The 18,958-nt window shown below is 35.1% G+C and overlaps 1 protein-coding gene across 5 annotated transcripts in view; it reads right to left on the bottom strand.

Annotated features, from left to right (window-relative positions):
• Nucleotides 1–9,116: 9,116 nt before the first annotated feature.
• FAM126A (family with sequence similarity 126 member A) overlaps nt 9,117–18,958 on the bottom strand; it is a 73,309-nt gene continuing 63,467 nt past the window's right edge. For 2 of the 5 annotated variants that reach the window (XM_030932752.1, XM_030932755.1), the window contains exon 10: nt 9,710–11,553. In XM_030932752.1, coding sequence (XP_030788612.1) covers nt 10,979–11,553 — 575 coding nt within the window. In that variant the 3' untranslated portion in view covers nt 9,710–10,978. Of the gene's footprint in view, nt 11,554–11,885; nt 12,643–18,958 lie in introns of those variants that run through there. The other 3 variants (XM_030932754.1, XM_030932751.1, XM_030932753.1) reach the window with 3 other exon arrangements.

The raw sequence follows: 18,958 nt of genomic DNA on the forward strand, positions 1-18,958 counted from the left end.
ATCAGCAAAAGGGAAAAGGACATGGGGTGAAGTCTAGAGGAAGCCTGACACAAGCTTCCAAGAATCCTTTCCCTGTGGAATCACACAGGATGTGGTTAATTACTTCAGTATTGAATTGTGACAACAGGTGTGAAATGTCTGCCAGGGATGCTCCTTAAGAGTCTTACTGCCCTAAGTTTGTATTGGAAGCTGGTGACACAGGCACCCTCTGCCTAGCACGAATCACAATTCCAGACTCCTAGAAGGAAAGCAGGAATTCAGCATAAACCATGTTGTTTATATAGTTTACAGAGTAAACCCCCTTATTAGTTAGGGAATGGTGGGAACATTCCGGTAATCAAAGTTCCCAGATGCTAGCCAAAGCTCAGCTTTAAAATTACAGCTAAGGATAGCATCTCAGCCTGCTATGTTGACTCTTTTCTGCACACCTTCTCTCTGGTGTTTTGTTTTCTAGAGTCCTGTTTAGCTGAAATTTCTTCAATGGCTTCAAACAGAGGTTTTAAGCAATTTTATCCAAAGTTGCTTGTTGTTCTCAATGAGTGTTGCTCTGCTGTAGAAGTGTCTGGTTATTTTTCTTTTCTCTTGTGAAGACTGTATTTGAAAAATTGTAGAACTTGAGGCTTATGATGGGTTTTTTTCCTCCTTCATGGAGCATTTGTTTATTACCAAGCATTTAAGGGATTATTTTAATCTGATTTCAGGAATTGGGATGGTTTGAATCCGTGCTGAATTCCCTGTGTATGAGGGAGAGTTGATGCACTTCCCGATTCGCTCTTACTCCTATGGTGCAGCTTTTTTGGGACCCAGCCCAAAGCATGGAAATTTCCTAAGCCCTCTTTTATGACTTGGCAGGCACTGGTATTCAGTTTTTGTCCTCCTAATATCCTGGAGCAGTAAGAAGTACGGCTTATCCCCTTAAATGCTTCTTCTAGAATCAGCCAATACCTCCAGGAAAGAAGTTGTGCCAATTCTTGCCTCTCTAGATTTTCATGTTTAATTATTTAGAGACAGAGTCTTGCTCTGTTGCCCAGGCTGGAGTGCAGTGGTGCTATCTCGGCTCACTGCAACCTCCGCTTCCCAGGTTCAAGCTATTCTCCTGCCTCAGCCTCCTGAGTAGCTGGGATTACAGGCATGGGCTATCATGCCTGGCTAGTTTTTTTTTTTTTTTTTTTTTTTTTTTTTTTTTTTTTTTTTTGTATTTTTAGTAGAGACAGGCTTTCACCATGTTGGCCAGGCTGGTCTCAAACTTCTGACCTCAGGTGATCCGCCCACCTCGGCTTCCCAAAGTGCTGGGATTACAGGCATGAGCCACCGCGCCTGGCCTAGATTTTCATGTTTTAAAGAGTTTTTGCTGGATTATCTAGTTGCCAATGGAGATTTTGATGTTAATTACCTAGTCTCCCATGACTGAAAATGTAATTCTACCTCTACTTCACTTATTACATTGTAAAATAAGTTTCTTAGAAGCAATATTTTGGGGAAGATCATAATGGTGAACAGGAAGCTTAGTATTGCACACAGAAGCATGGTGCTTAGGGAAGGCAAACCTAAACCCAGATTCAGAGTAAGGCTCTATTCCATGAGGACAAACAGTTGTCTCTTTATGAAAGAAAATATTTGATATAATCAATCTGCCGCTATCTGGTCACCCTCAGATGTTATATCTTAGGATGGGCACTGCTGCTGGCCAATTTGGCTCTGGGCAGTAATAAAGACAGCCTTGATGAAAGGAGGCCTTTATTGTTGAAGTCCGTGTGTAGCCCTATCCTTCCAGTATAGCAGCTTTGCTCATAAACTGGTTGAACAAGGGCTGGAATACCAAAGAGATTTACTGATACCCTCAAAGTCATCCTGACCATCTGATTATTTAGCACCTCCTTCACCATAGGGCCTTTAATATGTTTGTAGGAAACAATTATTCTTGCATTTTGAGCCTATTTTAAGAAGTCCAATATATTTAGCTCCAATTTTTTATCACTCATCCTCCAATCTTATTATGTTCGTGTTTCCAATCACCTGGCCAGGTATAAATGGTGATCTGTACTTTCGGTGCAAAGCAGACTAGAAATAGTGCTCATATTTATTCTCACTGGAAAAAGTTCATTTCCTCACTGTCCTCCAGAACTATCTCTGAGTGAAGCTGAAACACTGTAGACTATGTTGAGCTAGTATCAGCATGCTGTGCAATACTGCTTGTATAATCGTTTCAATTTTACCCGCTTCAGGGAACTGGGAAAGGTATATTATTTCCTGTTGTACATGTATTCATGGGTTTGCTTGCTTGTTTGGTTTGTCCTTCTTTCAAACATATCTTGCCTCGTCAAATTCAACTTGGTGGATATAAATGAATTAAAAGGCTTAAGGAAAGGATAAATATTGAAACAAAAGTCTTAAACTAGAAGGGAAACTAGAGGGGAATTAGAATAGAAGAAGAAAAAGTGGTGATGCTCTTCCAGAGGGTTTCATTTCAAGGGATTTGGAGATGAAAATGGTTGTAGAAAATTACACAGCACAGCAGGCAACACAGAAGTAGAAATATGCTGGCTAAATGAAGAGAGTAAAAGTTTAAAAATAAATGCACGACAGGCCTCAGTAGGTAGTAGTGGATTGAGGATACAAAAGTTAAATATACTTGTAGTTTCTACAAAAGGAAGCAAGTGAGACAAGGAGTGAGAACTAGTTAGGCCTTTCCTACATTGTTTTCTGATTAGTCCAGATGCCATTCATACTCACCACAAATATACAGGAGTGAATAATAAATGTCAAACATTAGCCCAGAAAATACTTCACACCATTCATACTCTAACTAAAGAGAAATGTGATGCGTAATTTACTTCTCAAAAGACTTTTATGCAGGCACACTTAAAATAATCAAAGTTTTACAACCTTCATCTTCATCTCCATGAAGAATATTAGAGAATAAAAGGAGTTTCAAAGACTTCTATTGAATGGAAGAGAAGCAACAGTCTCTCCTATGCTGTCACTGATTTCCTGGATTCGATTTATATTCTATCTAGTAAAACAAATCTTTATTCACCATTACGTAGTAGTTATATTATATTCCCACAGAGCTGTGGTCTAGTGAGGGAGACAGATATAAGAAAGATAAGCTACGGCACAGTGTGATGTGGATTATATTAGAACACTTCACAAGTGTGAACCAAGTGTTACAGAAGTCAAGAAGCTTCAGAAGAAATCTTTGAGATCTTCAGCAGAACACTAAGAAGTCACCAAAGATCCATCAATTGTTGGGGCTCCAGTGGTACAATCAGTTAGCATGCAGTACTTACGACCTGTCAATTGCTGTACACATAATATTGACTTACAATCTTTGAACAGAGAGAACTAACAAAAGCAAACTGAATCCATCAGTGTCAGTACAGCTTGGATAAGACCGTAGCCCATGTATGTCAACATAACTTAGTTGTGTATTCCAGGAAATCTTTGCCCAGGAAAGATAAGATTATAAACAAAACAAAGCAAATAAAAACAAGAACAATCACTATTTTTTTGTTGTTGTTTGTCGAGGAAATTCCTAAGGTTGAAAACAATTCCTACAGGTGAAGCCCTGCTCACCTGGGCAAACAGCTTGTTTCTCAAACAACAGTTGACTTACCAGGAATCCTCAAGACCCTTGCTTGCTGTGTCCACTAATCCTGAACTATCACCTTTGCTAATCTCAATCATTTCCCTGCCTTGACAGACATACCTTAAACCATTTGAGCATAGATCCCAAAGCCCTACAAATAATCTTACTTTCTTGTTCTGACACACAGTTAATCAAATCAAGGTGGCACTTTCTCTTACCACAATAAGTCCTATTATTTAATTGTGCTTTATTAACAGGTCATCTGATATTTGGGAAGTTCAACAAGGATTTTTTAAAAGGCTTGCTCATTTAATTGGTGTGTACTCCTGTACGGTAGAATCATTTTTCTATGTGAGGCCAATTCACCTTCATTAACAGGTCTGTGTTGATAATGTTAATCAACTGGCTTTATCTTAGGTAGGCCTCATTTAAAATACAAGATCTCTTCAAGAAGTTTGTCCTTTCTAACTACAATCCACTACCAGATATCCAATTCATTGCTGTCAGCTACTAGACCATATTTTACATTTGTATAAGCCATCAACTGAGGAACCTGTTAGAAATACAGGTTTCCATGCTTTACTCACAGTGATTCTGATTCAGGGAAATTAGCACAAAGCCCAGGAATCTCCATTTAAAAAAAAAATTTCCTAATGCAGGCTGTCTTTAGACCACACTTTGAGATACAATGCTCTCCTCCCCCATACTAGCAAACATAAGTGTGTATTATACATATACACACACTCATATTTAACTACTGCATACATTTATAAAGCAAGTGGGATCATACAATATATAATCAGTCTAAATCATCACATATAGATCTGCATTCTTTTTAATGGCTACATCATATTCCACTATATGTATGTACCATAATTTATTTCTCTAATAATAGACATTTAGATTTGCTGGCTTGTTTTTGCTATTACAAGCAATGCTGCAATGAATACTTTGCATGCTTATGTTTATGTATTTGTGCTAAATTTTCAGTAGAATACAGAGAATGGAATATAGAAGAGTAAGATTGCTGTTTCAGAGGGTATGAGGTGCACTTTAAAGTCTGATAGATCCTGTTGAACTGCCCACCAATTCATTTGTACCAATTTACAGTCCTGCTAATCATCTCAGTGACTAATGATTTCCCCATATCAATGTCAATACTAGAATCAATCTTCTTCATCTTTATCAATCTGACAGGAAAAAAAAGAAAATCTTATTTTAATTTGCATTTTACCATACTTTCACGAACAGAATAACCAGCATTGTTTGACCACTAAAACACAATTATCTCTAATTCTGTAAAATGTATTATGATTTAGTTTTAGAACACTTTGATTTTATCTTACAACTATCACCTATAAGACAGATGGGGTGAGTGAATTTTAAATACATCTCCATTAGGTAGGATTTAATTAGTATCTTCTTTTACCAAGCGATATAAAAGTGAGAGTCCTAAGATCTGTGTTCAAGGCCTAGTTTTGCCACTCAGCAGCTAGGTGACCTTAGCCAAGTCCTCTATCCTATCGAGAGCTTCAGTTTCCTCTTCTGTAAAACGGGGATTCTATGCACTTTATAGGATGATTTTGAGGATAAGATGACTTTAATTACACATATTAGCTGTCACTACTATCACAATAATATTATGCAAAGAAAATAATAAAATAACTACAATTGCTTGTAAAAAAATCTTTCTTTACAATTATAAAAGTTATCTTGATATTAACAAAGGTTGTAGGAGGTGAGTCAACCATGTGGACTACCGGAGTTACTGGAAGAGTGCATATTGCATAGGACAAAATACTGCTTACAAAATCACCACTCTGGTTCTCTACAAATACCCTTCTAAGAGTAGTTAAGAACACATTTCCTAAATTACTTAGTTCCTTAGATGAAATGGAATTAACCAAACATATAATCAACTACAAGCCAGGAATTTTTTTCAAGCGTCTAATAGGTTCTTTTTTCCGTTTTTGTTTGTTTTTTTGAGATAGAGTCTCACTCTGTTGCCCAGGCTGGAGTACAGTGGCGTGATCTCAGCTCACTGCAGCCTCTGCCTCCCAGATTCAAGCAATTCTCCTGCCTCAGCCTCCTGCGTAGCTGGGACTACAGGTGCCCACCACCACACCTGGCTAATTTTTGTACTTTTAGTAGAGATGGGGTTTCGCCATGTTGGTCGGGCTGGTCTTGAACTCCCGACTTCAGGTGATCCACCCACCTCAGCCTTCCAAAGTGCTGGGATTATAGGCATGAGCCACAGTACCCAGCCATAGGTTCTTTTTTCTAAGTGCATGCTATAATGCAATTCATGTAATGCCACTGAGATTTCCTAAAGCCAACAAACAAAATTCTAAAATTGTACTGTTAAAGAAAACACTGAAGACTTTATCCTTGATTCTTTTCCAAAGCTAACATCAATCTAACTCATGTATTCACTAAATGTCTAGATACCTACCATGCACAAAGTCCTATCTAGGTACTAGGGGCATATAATCTCTGTACTCAAAGATATAAACTCTTTCTTCTTCTTTTTTTTTTTTCTTTTTAAGAGATAAGATCTCGTTATATTGCCCGGGCTGGTCTCAAATTCCTGGACTCAAGTGAGCCTCCAGAGTAGTCGGGACTACTACTCACCACACCTGGCAATAAAGATTCTAAAGTTAGAAGGACAAAGTGATGTTACCTAAATTTGCCTGTGCTTCTGATATGACAAATAATCCGCCACTGGTGCATGGCCCATAGAGCTCATCTTCATCTTTGGATGAATACGAGTGGACCTGTCATACCTCTCAGCCCTATGACATATAAAGCACAAAGCCAGGAATGAGGTCATTGTCTTATTACTTACCCCCAAAAGCTCTCAATGGCTCAACTCACCTAAGTCTTCCTCCTTTACTCTCTTCCTTCATATCATAACTTCTGCAAATTTTTATAACAATTTTTTAAATGAGTAAACTGATCTGGAAAAAACATTTTTTTCAGTTTTTATTTCAATAAAACAAGAGGCAACACTTGTGGTATAAAGTACTGCATATGGAGAACATTTATGCAAATATACAAAAATTCAAAAAACTAAACTCCAGTTTATTTCCATAGCCTTAAGAAGGTAGGGAACACATAAAAATATCCAAAGTCATAGTTTATTCTTTAGGAACGTAAACTCTAGGAATACAATTAGAAACAAATATATTTACTATGAAAAGATTAGTATCACCAAATGATTAGAAGTAGAGGTAAGAGGTACACAGTAAGTTCCATATAAGAGAAAGCAACAATACGTGAAATAAAATCTTGGGTTTACGGTAAAAACTTCCTATTAAGACACATGTACTCTAAAACTCTACTATAAAAAAAACACAAAAACATCTCCCAAAATGTTCACTGTTAGTTTCTTTAGATATGCACAAGTTACAAAGTATAGAAAACAATATATTTATGCTCTCTGATGAAGAATTTAACAATATTAAACATAAATCTGAATAAGTCAAAGTACTGAGTATAATTTTATTAAGCAACAAATCTAGAAGTGTGAATTCATGCTCATTAAAGGACTAGAGAGTTTTAATTTTTCATACAAAGACTGGGAAGACACTATTATACATTAATTTCTATCTACAATGCTTAAAGTACCCATCAAATTATTTTTCCTTTTAAGTGGTTTTTAAAAAATATTTTTCAGTTACATTATTCAATATATATATATATTTCCTTGATGTGCCTCCCTTTAATATAGATTTATTATGCCTAGACGCAAATATTAACTGCCTTAAATATTTGTTTAAAATTATGTCTCAGACTACATCTGTTCTCCATAATTCAACAGTTTTAACATTTTAGTTTTATTTTTCCAAAACAGGCAAAATCCCTTAAAACTGGGATCATTTTGATCTATTTTGGTTTTAAAAATATATTTCCCTTTAATTCAACTTTTTTTAAAAAAATGAGTAATATTTGCTCAGCAGTTGCTTCACAGTTGAAAAGGGCAATGAAATATTGCTTTTTCAAAACAAACTTCAGTCACCATTTAGATGCTGAGAATTCCAACTCTTCAAGTCTAGAGAGTTTGCCTTAAAAATTTCCATAGTGGCCACTGCACTCCAGCCTGGGCGACAGAGCGAGACTCCGTCTCAAAAAAAAAAAAAAAAAAAAAAAAAAAAAAAAAAAAAAAAATTTCCATAGTGGTATACAAAGGACTCCAGGGTGCTTTCCTGTGGCTTCAGGAAGGGAAGGGAAGACATTTGCCCTGGGTACTCTGGGACAGTCCCTTGAAAAGTCTACTTTGTTTCTCTCCCCACTTGGATTCCAAAAAGCTAGTGCTGGCTCCAATGCCACCAGAATACTCCAGGCCGTTGGGTTTTCAAAAGTGAGAGGTTGGGCGATTTCAAGAATCTATAGAGATTTAAAATGTGCAATGGAGCCACAATTTCTGTTCAGATCCTCTGAAATACGCGGTGCAAGACCCCAATTGTGTGTGGAATCCTTCTCATGATAAAAATATTATTCTGGATACTTAGGAGGTCTGTGACCATCAGCATCTTTATAAGAAAGTGACCTACAAAAGCTATGCCAACTTTAAAATTTGAAAGTTGAGTGGGGAGAAAGTAGTATGGATAATAGTCATTGTTACCATAGTTAAGATTATCAAATTTTCATAATTTCTATAAAAACTTTCAATGTGTAATCCTTATTTGAAATAGTATCAAAGGAACTATAAAGGAATTTTGTTGTTAACATAACTCCACTCTCCAGAAAATCAATTAGTGCAAATCATTTGAAGCAAAAAATCAGAACCATTTCACTAAGCCTTCAGAGATTTTTAAAAAATAATATACAAATGCAAATTTGTTGTGCAGTATATAAAAGCGTGGCACCCCTTTTCATACTTAAAATTTCAGGTATTTGCAGCTCTGATTCCATTTATAGTTAACAAGAAAAATATAAAGTGTTACATTTTTTATTGCAAAAATAAGGATCATTAGCAACTTAGAATTCAAATACTTAAGAAGCCATATGTCAATATTATTAAACTAATTAATTAGCTGTCAAAAACAATTAAGATTATAATGATCTAGTGTCTGACACATTTGATCTAGAGCTGTGAGACCACTGGTAGTTCCACATATCAGACAAGTAATTTGTTTGCACTCTGATACTTTCTTCTCATAACAATCACTTAGGGACCTTGTTAAGAATGCAAATTCTAATTTAGTAGACCTAGAGTGGCACTGAAATTCTGCATTTTTAACAAGATACCAGATAATGCCAATCCTACTTACTGGTCCTCAGACCACACAGCTAGCAAAGGTCTAGAAGAATACCCAAATGAGGTTCCATTACAGTGGTAGAACATGAAAATCTGATCTCTCAGCTGTATCAGCTAACATTTCCTCAAACTTATTCTATAATGTTTCCTAAGCACCTCAACTTCCTTAAAATGCCAATCTTATAAATTAGTTTCTAATAATACCAACACTATTAATAACTATGCACAGGGGAAATTCATTGGTAAAGAATGACAAAAAGACATCTGTAAATTCACAGTGACATTTTACAAATATTTTAAATTGTACACAGGGTTCCTATTAAGTTAATACAATACCAAGTTTCACTGCCTCATTGCCTTACAGTTCTTAACTAAAATTTATGGCAATAGATCTTATTCCATTCTGTTACTGGAGCTAAAAAAAAAAAAAAAAAAAAAAAAATCAAATTAATTTATGTCAAAAACCACACTGTAATCGGGGCTAATGAATGAAAACGAGTGCATGCTTTTTGAAGAATTCGGTTTAAACTGGTAGCCAAAGCAGTTGCAGTCAAAACTATGTTCAGAGTATAAATGCTTTGGCGGCCTTCAAAGCATACAAATTTTTCATATATCTGAGCTCTGCATAAGCAGGTACAAGAGGAAAACACTAGCATGCTCTCTTGGTGACCACAGAGAGGGACTAGGAAGAAGGAAACCGCTGTGTACTCACAGTGAAAGAGCCAACCGGACAGCTCCTTAGGACTTCCTCAACAGTCAACTGACTCAGCCTCAGCCCTGCTCTCTCTCTCTCTCTGAATGATGACTTAAGTACACTTACTTTACAAGGGAACTGCAACGATAGCCAAAAGGACCACCGCTAGCAAACACCAAACTTTTATTTCCATCTAGAGGTCACATACAGATACATACAAGTTTGTTTCAACTTCTGCCATATCATCTTTTTTATTTTTAATTTTTAGTTGGAAGGCAAATTGATTATTCTTTTGATATCATACTAAGATATTTTAAATAGGTCTGTTCACAAACAAGAAAGACATTTCTTTTTTTTCGTAGTTTAAATTTAAGAACACAAACATAAACAACTCTAAATTAGTTACTATATAAATGTCCTTTGTCCATATTTTACTATCTTTATTTTCTTTCATGAGATTTTATAGATGAAAAATGCATTTGCATACAAACAATTCCATATTACACAGTGGTATCTTGAGAGCTGTGTTGCAAGATTTACACTGATTTCCAGGAAGTCTTCCAATGACGTATGCTCTGAATTATAGGAGTCCAAACTAACTAGGATTTCCAAAGTCCAGCAGTAGGGTAAATCAGCTTTATGGCCTATTATACCTTAATAATCGAAAGGGATCTTCACCTGCTAAATCCAGATTAAACACTTCAAAACAACACACCTACTAGCAATCTGATTTCCGATATAAAAATGTTTCAGAGATAACAACAGAAATGCCTCTACCCATCCCCTGGAATCATATAATATTCTAGGTGGTGGGTTACCAGGCATTTTCCAGTGCTTTGAGCAAATTGTTCTAATCATAAAGATGATCTGCTTACAAATATTTTCATCAGGTGCTTTTCATACACATCATTTTTGTGTTTCCACACGCCTGTTTTTCAGATTGGCTTCCTGACCAGGAGCTGGAGAATTCCTGGAGTTGTGCCTCTGCCCCATCCTCTATAAAACAGTTCCCATACATGGAGACTCCCTTTGACTCTGAAGGTCAAACGCACAGTCACCAAAATAGGAGCTATTAAAAACTCAAACCAAAACAAGAAAAACTACCTCATAACCTCACATGAGACATAACCAACTTGATCAGACAACTGTCAAAATTTATTATCACTGATAATCTTAGGGCAACAGTAACAAATAAGAAGGGGAAAAAAAAAGACTCAAGCCAAGAGGAAAAAATCTTAACCAAGAAATAAAAAAACCATATTTCAACTTACTGCAACCTAGACAATCTTCCCTTCATAAAGTCAGGGGAGCCTTCAGAATTTAAGACATCAGGGCTCCTGTCAGGAACACGGATGAAAGACCCAGGGTACTTTCATAAAGAAGCAAAGTTGTATTTCTAGGTTCACTGCGTTATGGGAGAAAAATACGTTACTAATTAATCTGTGGACAGAGTAATGCTAATACTAGGAGGTCTCTGCTGACCTGATTGATGCTTCATTGGAAGTTCAGTTCTTTCTGAAACGTAAATAAGCTTTTCTTCTTGAAGACTACAAGCTGAAAACCTATTGGCATCTGTCCCAGCCCCACAACCAGCAGCAGATGACAGGTTATGTGGGACTGTGACACCACTGACTTGTTCAAAGGATTTACTAAATACAGTCGCTGCGGTTTTAGCCAAACCATGGCTACTAGGCTTAGGTAGGGATTGGCTGGTTGTTAAAGTAAGTCTCTTCAAAGAGAGAAGCTCAAGATTCTCACTTTGGGCTCTCTGAGTTTGTTTTCGAGCAAAGTGATCTTTGCAAGATTCCCCTGTAGTTTCTTTTTCTTTTCCTCCAGTTTTGCTTCCTCCTGACCGTCTCTGGTTCTTTCCTATACTTGTCTTGTTACTACAATTGTGACTACTGTTTGATAAACCTGACTGGCTGGTACTAGACGCAGCCCTGGAATAAAATCCCTCGTCAACTTCAGGTATCTCCATCAGTTCTTCTTGACCTGTTAATTCTGTATTTCCTAAACAAAGAAATGACAAAGATTAATTAACATTAAATATTTTAAGCAATCTTTATAAATGATTAACACCAAATCAGTTATACTTTAAATAAATTAAGCTTTAGCATAATTTTATAAAGCAACAGATTATAGAAAATCAAAGGATAAATCAAAACATTATAAAAACGTCAAACGTCAAAAATAGTTCATTGTAATTAAATGACGGTAACTTATAGTGTATTAAACAACAAGCATGCCATAAACCATACTCCATTATGTTTTTAGAAAGAATTCTCCTATTCATGCAAAAGATAAGAAACAATTAGAAATATTATCACAGTAAAACTAGGGGTGAACTCTCCTTCAACAGCAAAGCAGTATAAAATCAAAGCTTTTACCAAGGAACTTTTAAAAAATTGGTATTAGAATACTTTAAAGACTTTTTTAGAAGGTTGCACTCTATACTGCAGATTATTTTATCAAATTCAAAAATCTAGACTATAAATATCACAAGCTCAAATATAAAATTCTATACACGTTACCCTTCATATCAAAGATGGCAAAAAGACAAAGCTGAAAAAGTAATTTTAGAACTCCAAACATAAGCAGAAAACTATTTTAGAAGGAATTTTCTGCCTCAGTTTTCATAACAATTTACTAAAAGACAATATAGGTATAATCATTCCAAAGAGCATTAAGAGTCATTGAGAAATGTGGTGCATAATTCATGCATTTGGATTAGATTACATGCAAAATTTTTGTGACTGTGCAACTGCTGCTTAACATGCATAAGTGGTCCTTTGCCTTAAGATACCTTGGAGTGCAGCTATAAAGTGCTCTGCTAAAACTGCACTCTGCCAGGTGAGTTTATTCCATCCTCCATCATTTTTCTTACAGATTTTTGCCTCCTGATCTCTGGCAAGCCTTTGCTCTCAGTTCTAGGATCTGTGGCTGTTTCCTGCACACCCTGTATATGCTGAGCATCAATTTCTCCTAGTGTTCTGCCTTTTTCCCCATTCCCGGTTCTCTCTCCGGCCACATTTGTGACACTAATCTCAGGAATGACAAGGATGCCCAATTCAGTAGTATCATTATTGTTGTCAGGTTGCTCTAGAATTGAAGATGATAAGACAAAATGATGGATGAAAACAAAACAAAAATGTGAAATGAGAAAAGCAAAAGACTCAGAACAAAAATTGGATGACTAAATGTTATGAATTAAGCCAAATATTTGCACTGTAGTAATTTCCATAATTTATAATACTCTGATAGCACCAGAGACAATAGGGTCATATTCTTTAATTTTAAATGACAAACAAAAAATTCACAGAGCATCAATTCACATTCTGCATTTTTTTCACACACACATTTCACATGAAATATGAAAGACAAATTTTCTAATAAATCAAAATAAAATTTGTTTTTAAATTGTTCTTTTTGTGTTCTTTGGGTAATTTTCTAGTGTTTTTAAGATAATATGGTGACCACCTGAATTTATGTCAAGTCTTAGGCAAATGTTCAAGGATCTACAGCCAAAACTTTACAGCTTTTGTCAACATTATGAACCAAGCCACACAGAAATTCCCCTTTGTACTCTTAAAATTCTAGTTTTTTTTATTAGGCTACATTGAGACTGACTTGATAAACCATGATATTTGGGAAAATGCTTATTCACATACGATATCATGGTTAGTAATGCCACAGGTATAGTTTTTGTCTCAGATATATATCATCTATTAATAATAGTAAATATTAATGTGGCTGTGATATAGTTAAGCAGTTGATTTATTTAGACTCATACCAATTTCATAAATTTAGTTCATTACTAGACTGGAGAAAAATAAAAATAGATTTGGAAAAACAAATTGGCTGTCAGCCATTTATCTGAAAACAGCCATTATAAATGAAACAAAGAAACAAAACTCCTAACTAGTTAATACCTGTAGACATTATTTTATTCTGGTCTTAAATAACAAAGGCATAATGTTATTTAAAGCTGTCAAGGAGTTATTCATGTAAATGGGAAAAAGTAACATAAATATATCTAGAAGGTGACAGTAGTGAAACAAAATTCAAAGCAACATAAGACTACGTAAAATAGCATATACTCTTTAAAAACTGTAGACCACAAACCCGCTTACAGGACATCACCTACTATTTTCAAATATTTTTAGTGATAGGATTATCAGACTCCCACTAATGATGCTAAAGGCTGAGAAACAGTAATAGGTAGTAAAAGAACGAAGGTCAGAGCCACATATTCCTGTGGTTCCCTAAGTTAGCTGCACATTGGTATCATCTGTGCATCTTTAAAAACTGATGCCTGGCTCCAACCCCCAAACATTCTAATTTATAATTAGTGTAAGATATTACCTGGGCATAAGATTTGTAAAAGCCCCAGGTGACTAATGTGTAACAAAGTCTGGGAACCACTGCTCTATCCTGATTTTCAAATTTTAAAAACTTAAGACAAAAGTTGTTACGGGTGCCTTGGATACTCCATACTCAGCAGCAATACGCACTTGTGGGAGCCCCTCCTCAAAGCTTCATGGTGCCTCACACTGCTGAGCCAACATGCTGGTATAATTATTTCCCCTTAATTAGTGCTTCACAGGCTTTTGGCTAAAGGTTCTCTAAAGTTTTTATTTCCTAGATAGGCTGCAGAACATTGGTGAGGTAGTAGTGCACTGCTGCTTCTGGGTGCTCTCTAATAAAGGTTTAATGAAACTAAAAAGCTCCGACCAAGCCTGTCTCCAATTGCTGACAACTGTCATCCAAGTGAGGGCAAACAAATTCTTATTGAGGTACATGCCAGAGGTCACTGCAACTGAGATAAAATCACCATGGCACTGTGAAGGCCAAGACTTGTTTATTTACATTGTAGAAACTGTTTCACAAAAGATCTACTGAAGGGATCTCCAGTCCAAAAAAAAAAAAAAAAAAAAAAAAAAAAAAAATCAAACTTCGGAAATTATCCAGACATATAAAAGGCAATGAATATTAAAATTTAACAAAATTTTAAAAGCTAAACATAGGTGGCCTCATAGAATACAGAACAATACTTACATTGAATTGCCCTAAGTCACTTTCTTGAGAGTGTCCACATATATCATCCAATTATAATCTCGAAACAATCTATTAGTGAGCCTCTGAAGTAGGCAATTTGATTCCCATTTACAGACAAGGAAACTGAAGTTCAGGAAGAACTACACAACTATTCAGTGGGGGAAGTTAACCAGTAAAATCTTTTAACTTCAAATGTCTATTCTAACATACTATAAATACTAACTCTAACTCTTCAATTCATTTGAGTCCATTTGAGTTAAATATCCTCTGACATCCCACAATTAGGTTTAATTTACTTGTGTAGACTCCTGGCCATTTTATAAAAGCAAATAACTTACTTTGAATGGAGAGCCAGAGAAAATAAAAGTCTGGAAGAAATCCTAGGAAAGTAATTACTCGAGTTTAGGTCTGTTCTTTTTTTTTTTTTTTTTTAATTGGGTCAATTTTTTAAAAGATGCCAAAGAAAGCTATTAATCTAAAATGCTGCTTCCATGGCAGAAATTTAGGATTTTGCAAGAAAAACTAGAAAATGACAGGGAGAATATTACATAAAGCAGTACTCGGCAACTGAAATGTAATCACATTTATCAGAATAGTGATAAAGGTCCGCAGCCCAAAAAGCAATGGTATTACATTTAAAAAAAATCATGGAATTAAATGGCAAGTAGAAAAACGAGATCATGTGTTTTCCCACAAACACAAATCTTTGACTAATTAATTGATATTTATTATCACTCAAAAATGGTTAACAATGGCAGATTTTTTAAACTGCTTATTAAATTTATAAGAAGAGTAAGTAATTCTGTACAGAGCTAAAAAGAACAGAAACATAAATCTCAGAAAAATTACGGAATAAAGAAAGATAATTACGTAATCCAAACAAACATTTGTTACCTAATCCTGCTCTCTATCAGCTCTCCGACTTCTTTCCCTGTATAACTCTGTGACCCGACATTCCCACCCACACTGTCTTACTGCTCTCCTGGCTGCTCTCTTCTCCTGGTGGCTGAATGGCTCACTTCCTTACTTCAAATCTTTTTCAGAAATTTTCTTTACAGTTAAGTCTCCCTTGGTCAACCCATCCAAAGTTTTAATAGCCCCCACGTTTCACATACCCTCTTCTTTGTTTCTTCTTCTTAGCACTTAACACTATCTAACCTACAATTATTTATTTATCTTGTTTACTAGACCTAAGTTCTATGAGGAAGGAGTTTTTAAAATTTTCATCTAGTCACTACTATATATCTAGTACCTGGAAAAGTAGCTTGTATATAGTAGGCACTCAAGAAATCTTTTTTTGATGAATTAAGTGAATATTGTTATCAGATTAAATTATTAGAATAAATAAAAGTAAGAAAACATACAGAAGATATGAGAAGGGTAAGCTGTGAATGTGTTGACTGAATAAATGAAATACATATAGCTTATGCTAGTAAGAGTTTTTACATGGCAAAGAAAAGCAAAGCTTCTTTGTTTTGGAAAAGTGAAGGAGCCATCTCTAAGTGTAGGTTTAGCAAAATGCTTAGGTCAAAAAGATCATTTTTAAAATCTACTTTTGCATTATGTTATCCAGAGGACAGCATATATAGCTAAAGAGTAGAACTTAATCCTTTCTTTAAGAAAATTATATAGAAGATGCTGCAAGGGAATATACATGCATAATAAAATAGATTTTGTTTTCCCCAGAACTTAACAATCTGTGCAAATGAAGTCATGATTAATCCACACCTTAAAAAAAAAAATACTTGACTTCAAATAATTCAAAAAGCTCAAAAAGATCCAAAGAGAAACTTCTCAGGATATATTTTATTTGTGTAACCTCTTACATGTATAAATAGGTAAACTCTCCATATGTAGAAATGAAAGTTAAAGAATACTTTTAATAGACATTTCCAAATTAGTTCTCAAAGGTACTCAAATTATTTCGCCCTAAAAAATTTCTTCCAGCTTTAAGAAAAAAAGTGAAGCAAATTGCAAATAATACTAAAACCGATAAAACCGATCATGAAAAGTTGTGATTTCTCTCAAATGTCATTTTATAATCCCAAATATCTATTCTATTATGTCACTTACAAAACCACTTCAGCTTTTGCTTTTATTTGTTTTATGGCTGCCCTATTTACTAAAGGTGGTAATTTTAATAAAATAATAATTTATTTATTCATAGAATTTATACATCTCTGTACTAAGATTACTTTGAGTCTAAAGGCATCTGGCTATATGGGGTGCTTACAAACTTATCTGTGAAAATAATAAGCTGAAGCTTTAAAAATATATTTTATTATTTGTCTGCATCATACAATTTTTACATGAATTATGAAAAGTATTTTAACTTAGAGTAAGCCCCAAAACAAAGTCATACACATTCTTCTACAATTTATGAGATGTAGATTTTTAAATGCTATAAAATACCAGAACAAATATCTTTTAATATAGTCATTCTATGTTTATAATATATTCTGTTCAATGGAAAAAAATGTTATCTATATTCATTAAGCTATTCCTTGCAGTGTTATTTGTAACAGCAAAACTCAGAAACAAATTTCTTAACATATTAGAAAAATGATTAAGCAAATGATGGAATATCAACTCAATGTGATATTATGTAGCCATTAAAATAACTGTATTTACTAGGAGAACTAGGGAAAATGTCTGACAATATTACCTAAACAAAAACAAAATACCAAAAACATTTAAATAGAGTACAACTATGAAAACATACATGCATAGAAAAAACTAAAATGAAAATTACTTAAATATTGGAATTATAAGTAAATATCCCCTAACCTAGTTTACTATCATGTTGTTATACTGTTCTTCAACAAAACAAGAAAAGACCAACTTGCTCACCCTATGTTATACATTTCTTTATCATTCACTCACTTATTCATTCATTCAACTAAAACTTGTTGAGCACCTGTAATATGTCAGACATTGTTTTAGATGCTGGGGATACAACAGCAAAAAAGACAGATTCTGCCCTCACTATATAATAAGGGAACAGAGATCACAATGTAATATTGGAACTAAGTAAACAAGAGAATTTAAATAGCAGAAAATGCAATAAAAAAAATAAGATGGGAAAGAGTAAGTAGGGTAGTAGGGGATAAAAGTACTTAGATGGGTGGTCTGGAAAAAACTCTTAGAAGAAGAGATGTTTAAGCTGAGGTGTGAATGATGAAAAACTGCTAGCCACACAACAATCCGGAGTAAGGGCAGTCAAGGTACGTTTCACTATTCACATTTCAGCTCAAATACTCCAAATAACTGGACAATGAGCCTAAGGCAGAATGCCTTAGTATGCTGAAGTGTTAGAATGAAAGAGTCTAATGAACTAGGGTGAGCGTGGTCTTAAAGTGAGGTCAAAGCAGTAGTCAAGAGGTCATATCACCAGGGTCACATATGCCATAGTATGAAGTCTGGATTTTATTGTGATTACAGCGGATAGCCATTGACAGCTACATGGAAAAACTATTTGCATACTGTCATACTTTACTAGCCTTTTTTATCAATAGAAGTTACATTCGCATAACACAAAATACTGAGCATAAAGTGTGTCCTGAGTCAGAAGAACAGCACTGTGGCAATGCTCAACCTGAGCCAGTATTTACAAGGCAGATTAGAGGAAAGCAAAGCTATCACAGAAACACAGGATGGGACCCCACCGCAGTTAAAGGGCTGCACTCTGAGCAAGGACAAAAACAAAGACTCAGATGTCAAAATCTGAGCTCTGAAGCAGTAAGTAGACTGTCTAGGTGAGAAAAGAGCAGCCTGGGGCATACAGAAAAACAGTCTGGAACAGGACAGTTTATTTAGACACACCAGTTAGGAGCTATTAGCAGTCTCCATAAGTGAAAAACAGTCAGATCTTTAGCTTTGGTTGTATACATATGGTAAATGACAGAATTCTCCTTATTGAGGTGGATTCAATTACTCTCAGTAACTCCTTTTGTCATCTTTATTGAGTCTCAAGTTTTAAAAAAAAATCCAATAGGGAATTGCAACATAAAGCTGCTGCAGGACCAGGTGAATCCTTTATGATTATTACAGATCCTCATGACCACACAGCACAGACCAAAAACAGGTCAGCAAAACTACCTATTACAAAACTACCTATAAAAGCTTATTTCTTCCTTGGTGTGCAATGTGCAGCAAATGCTCATAAAAAGGTGGAAAAAGGAGGAGTGCTCAATAAACAATCATAATAAATAATTTTCTCAGCTACTGCAAGATTTATGTAAGTCCCCCTTAGTAAAAATGTAGAATACAATAATTTATGAACAAGTTTTTTTGCCTCATAAGACCATTAATTCTGTCACTGGCTGGAAAATTTTTCTACTTCATTTTACCTGGAAATAAA

This window comes from Rhinopithecus roxellana, chromosome 6, assembly GCF_007565055.1.
Source record: "Rhinopithecus roxellana isolate Shanxi Qingling chromosome 6, ASM756505v1, whole genome shotgun sequence".
Lineage (NCBI taxonomy): Eukaryota > Metazoa > Chordata > Mammalia > Primates > Cercopithecidae > Rhinopithecus > Rhinopithecus roxellana.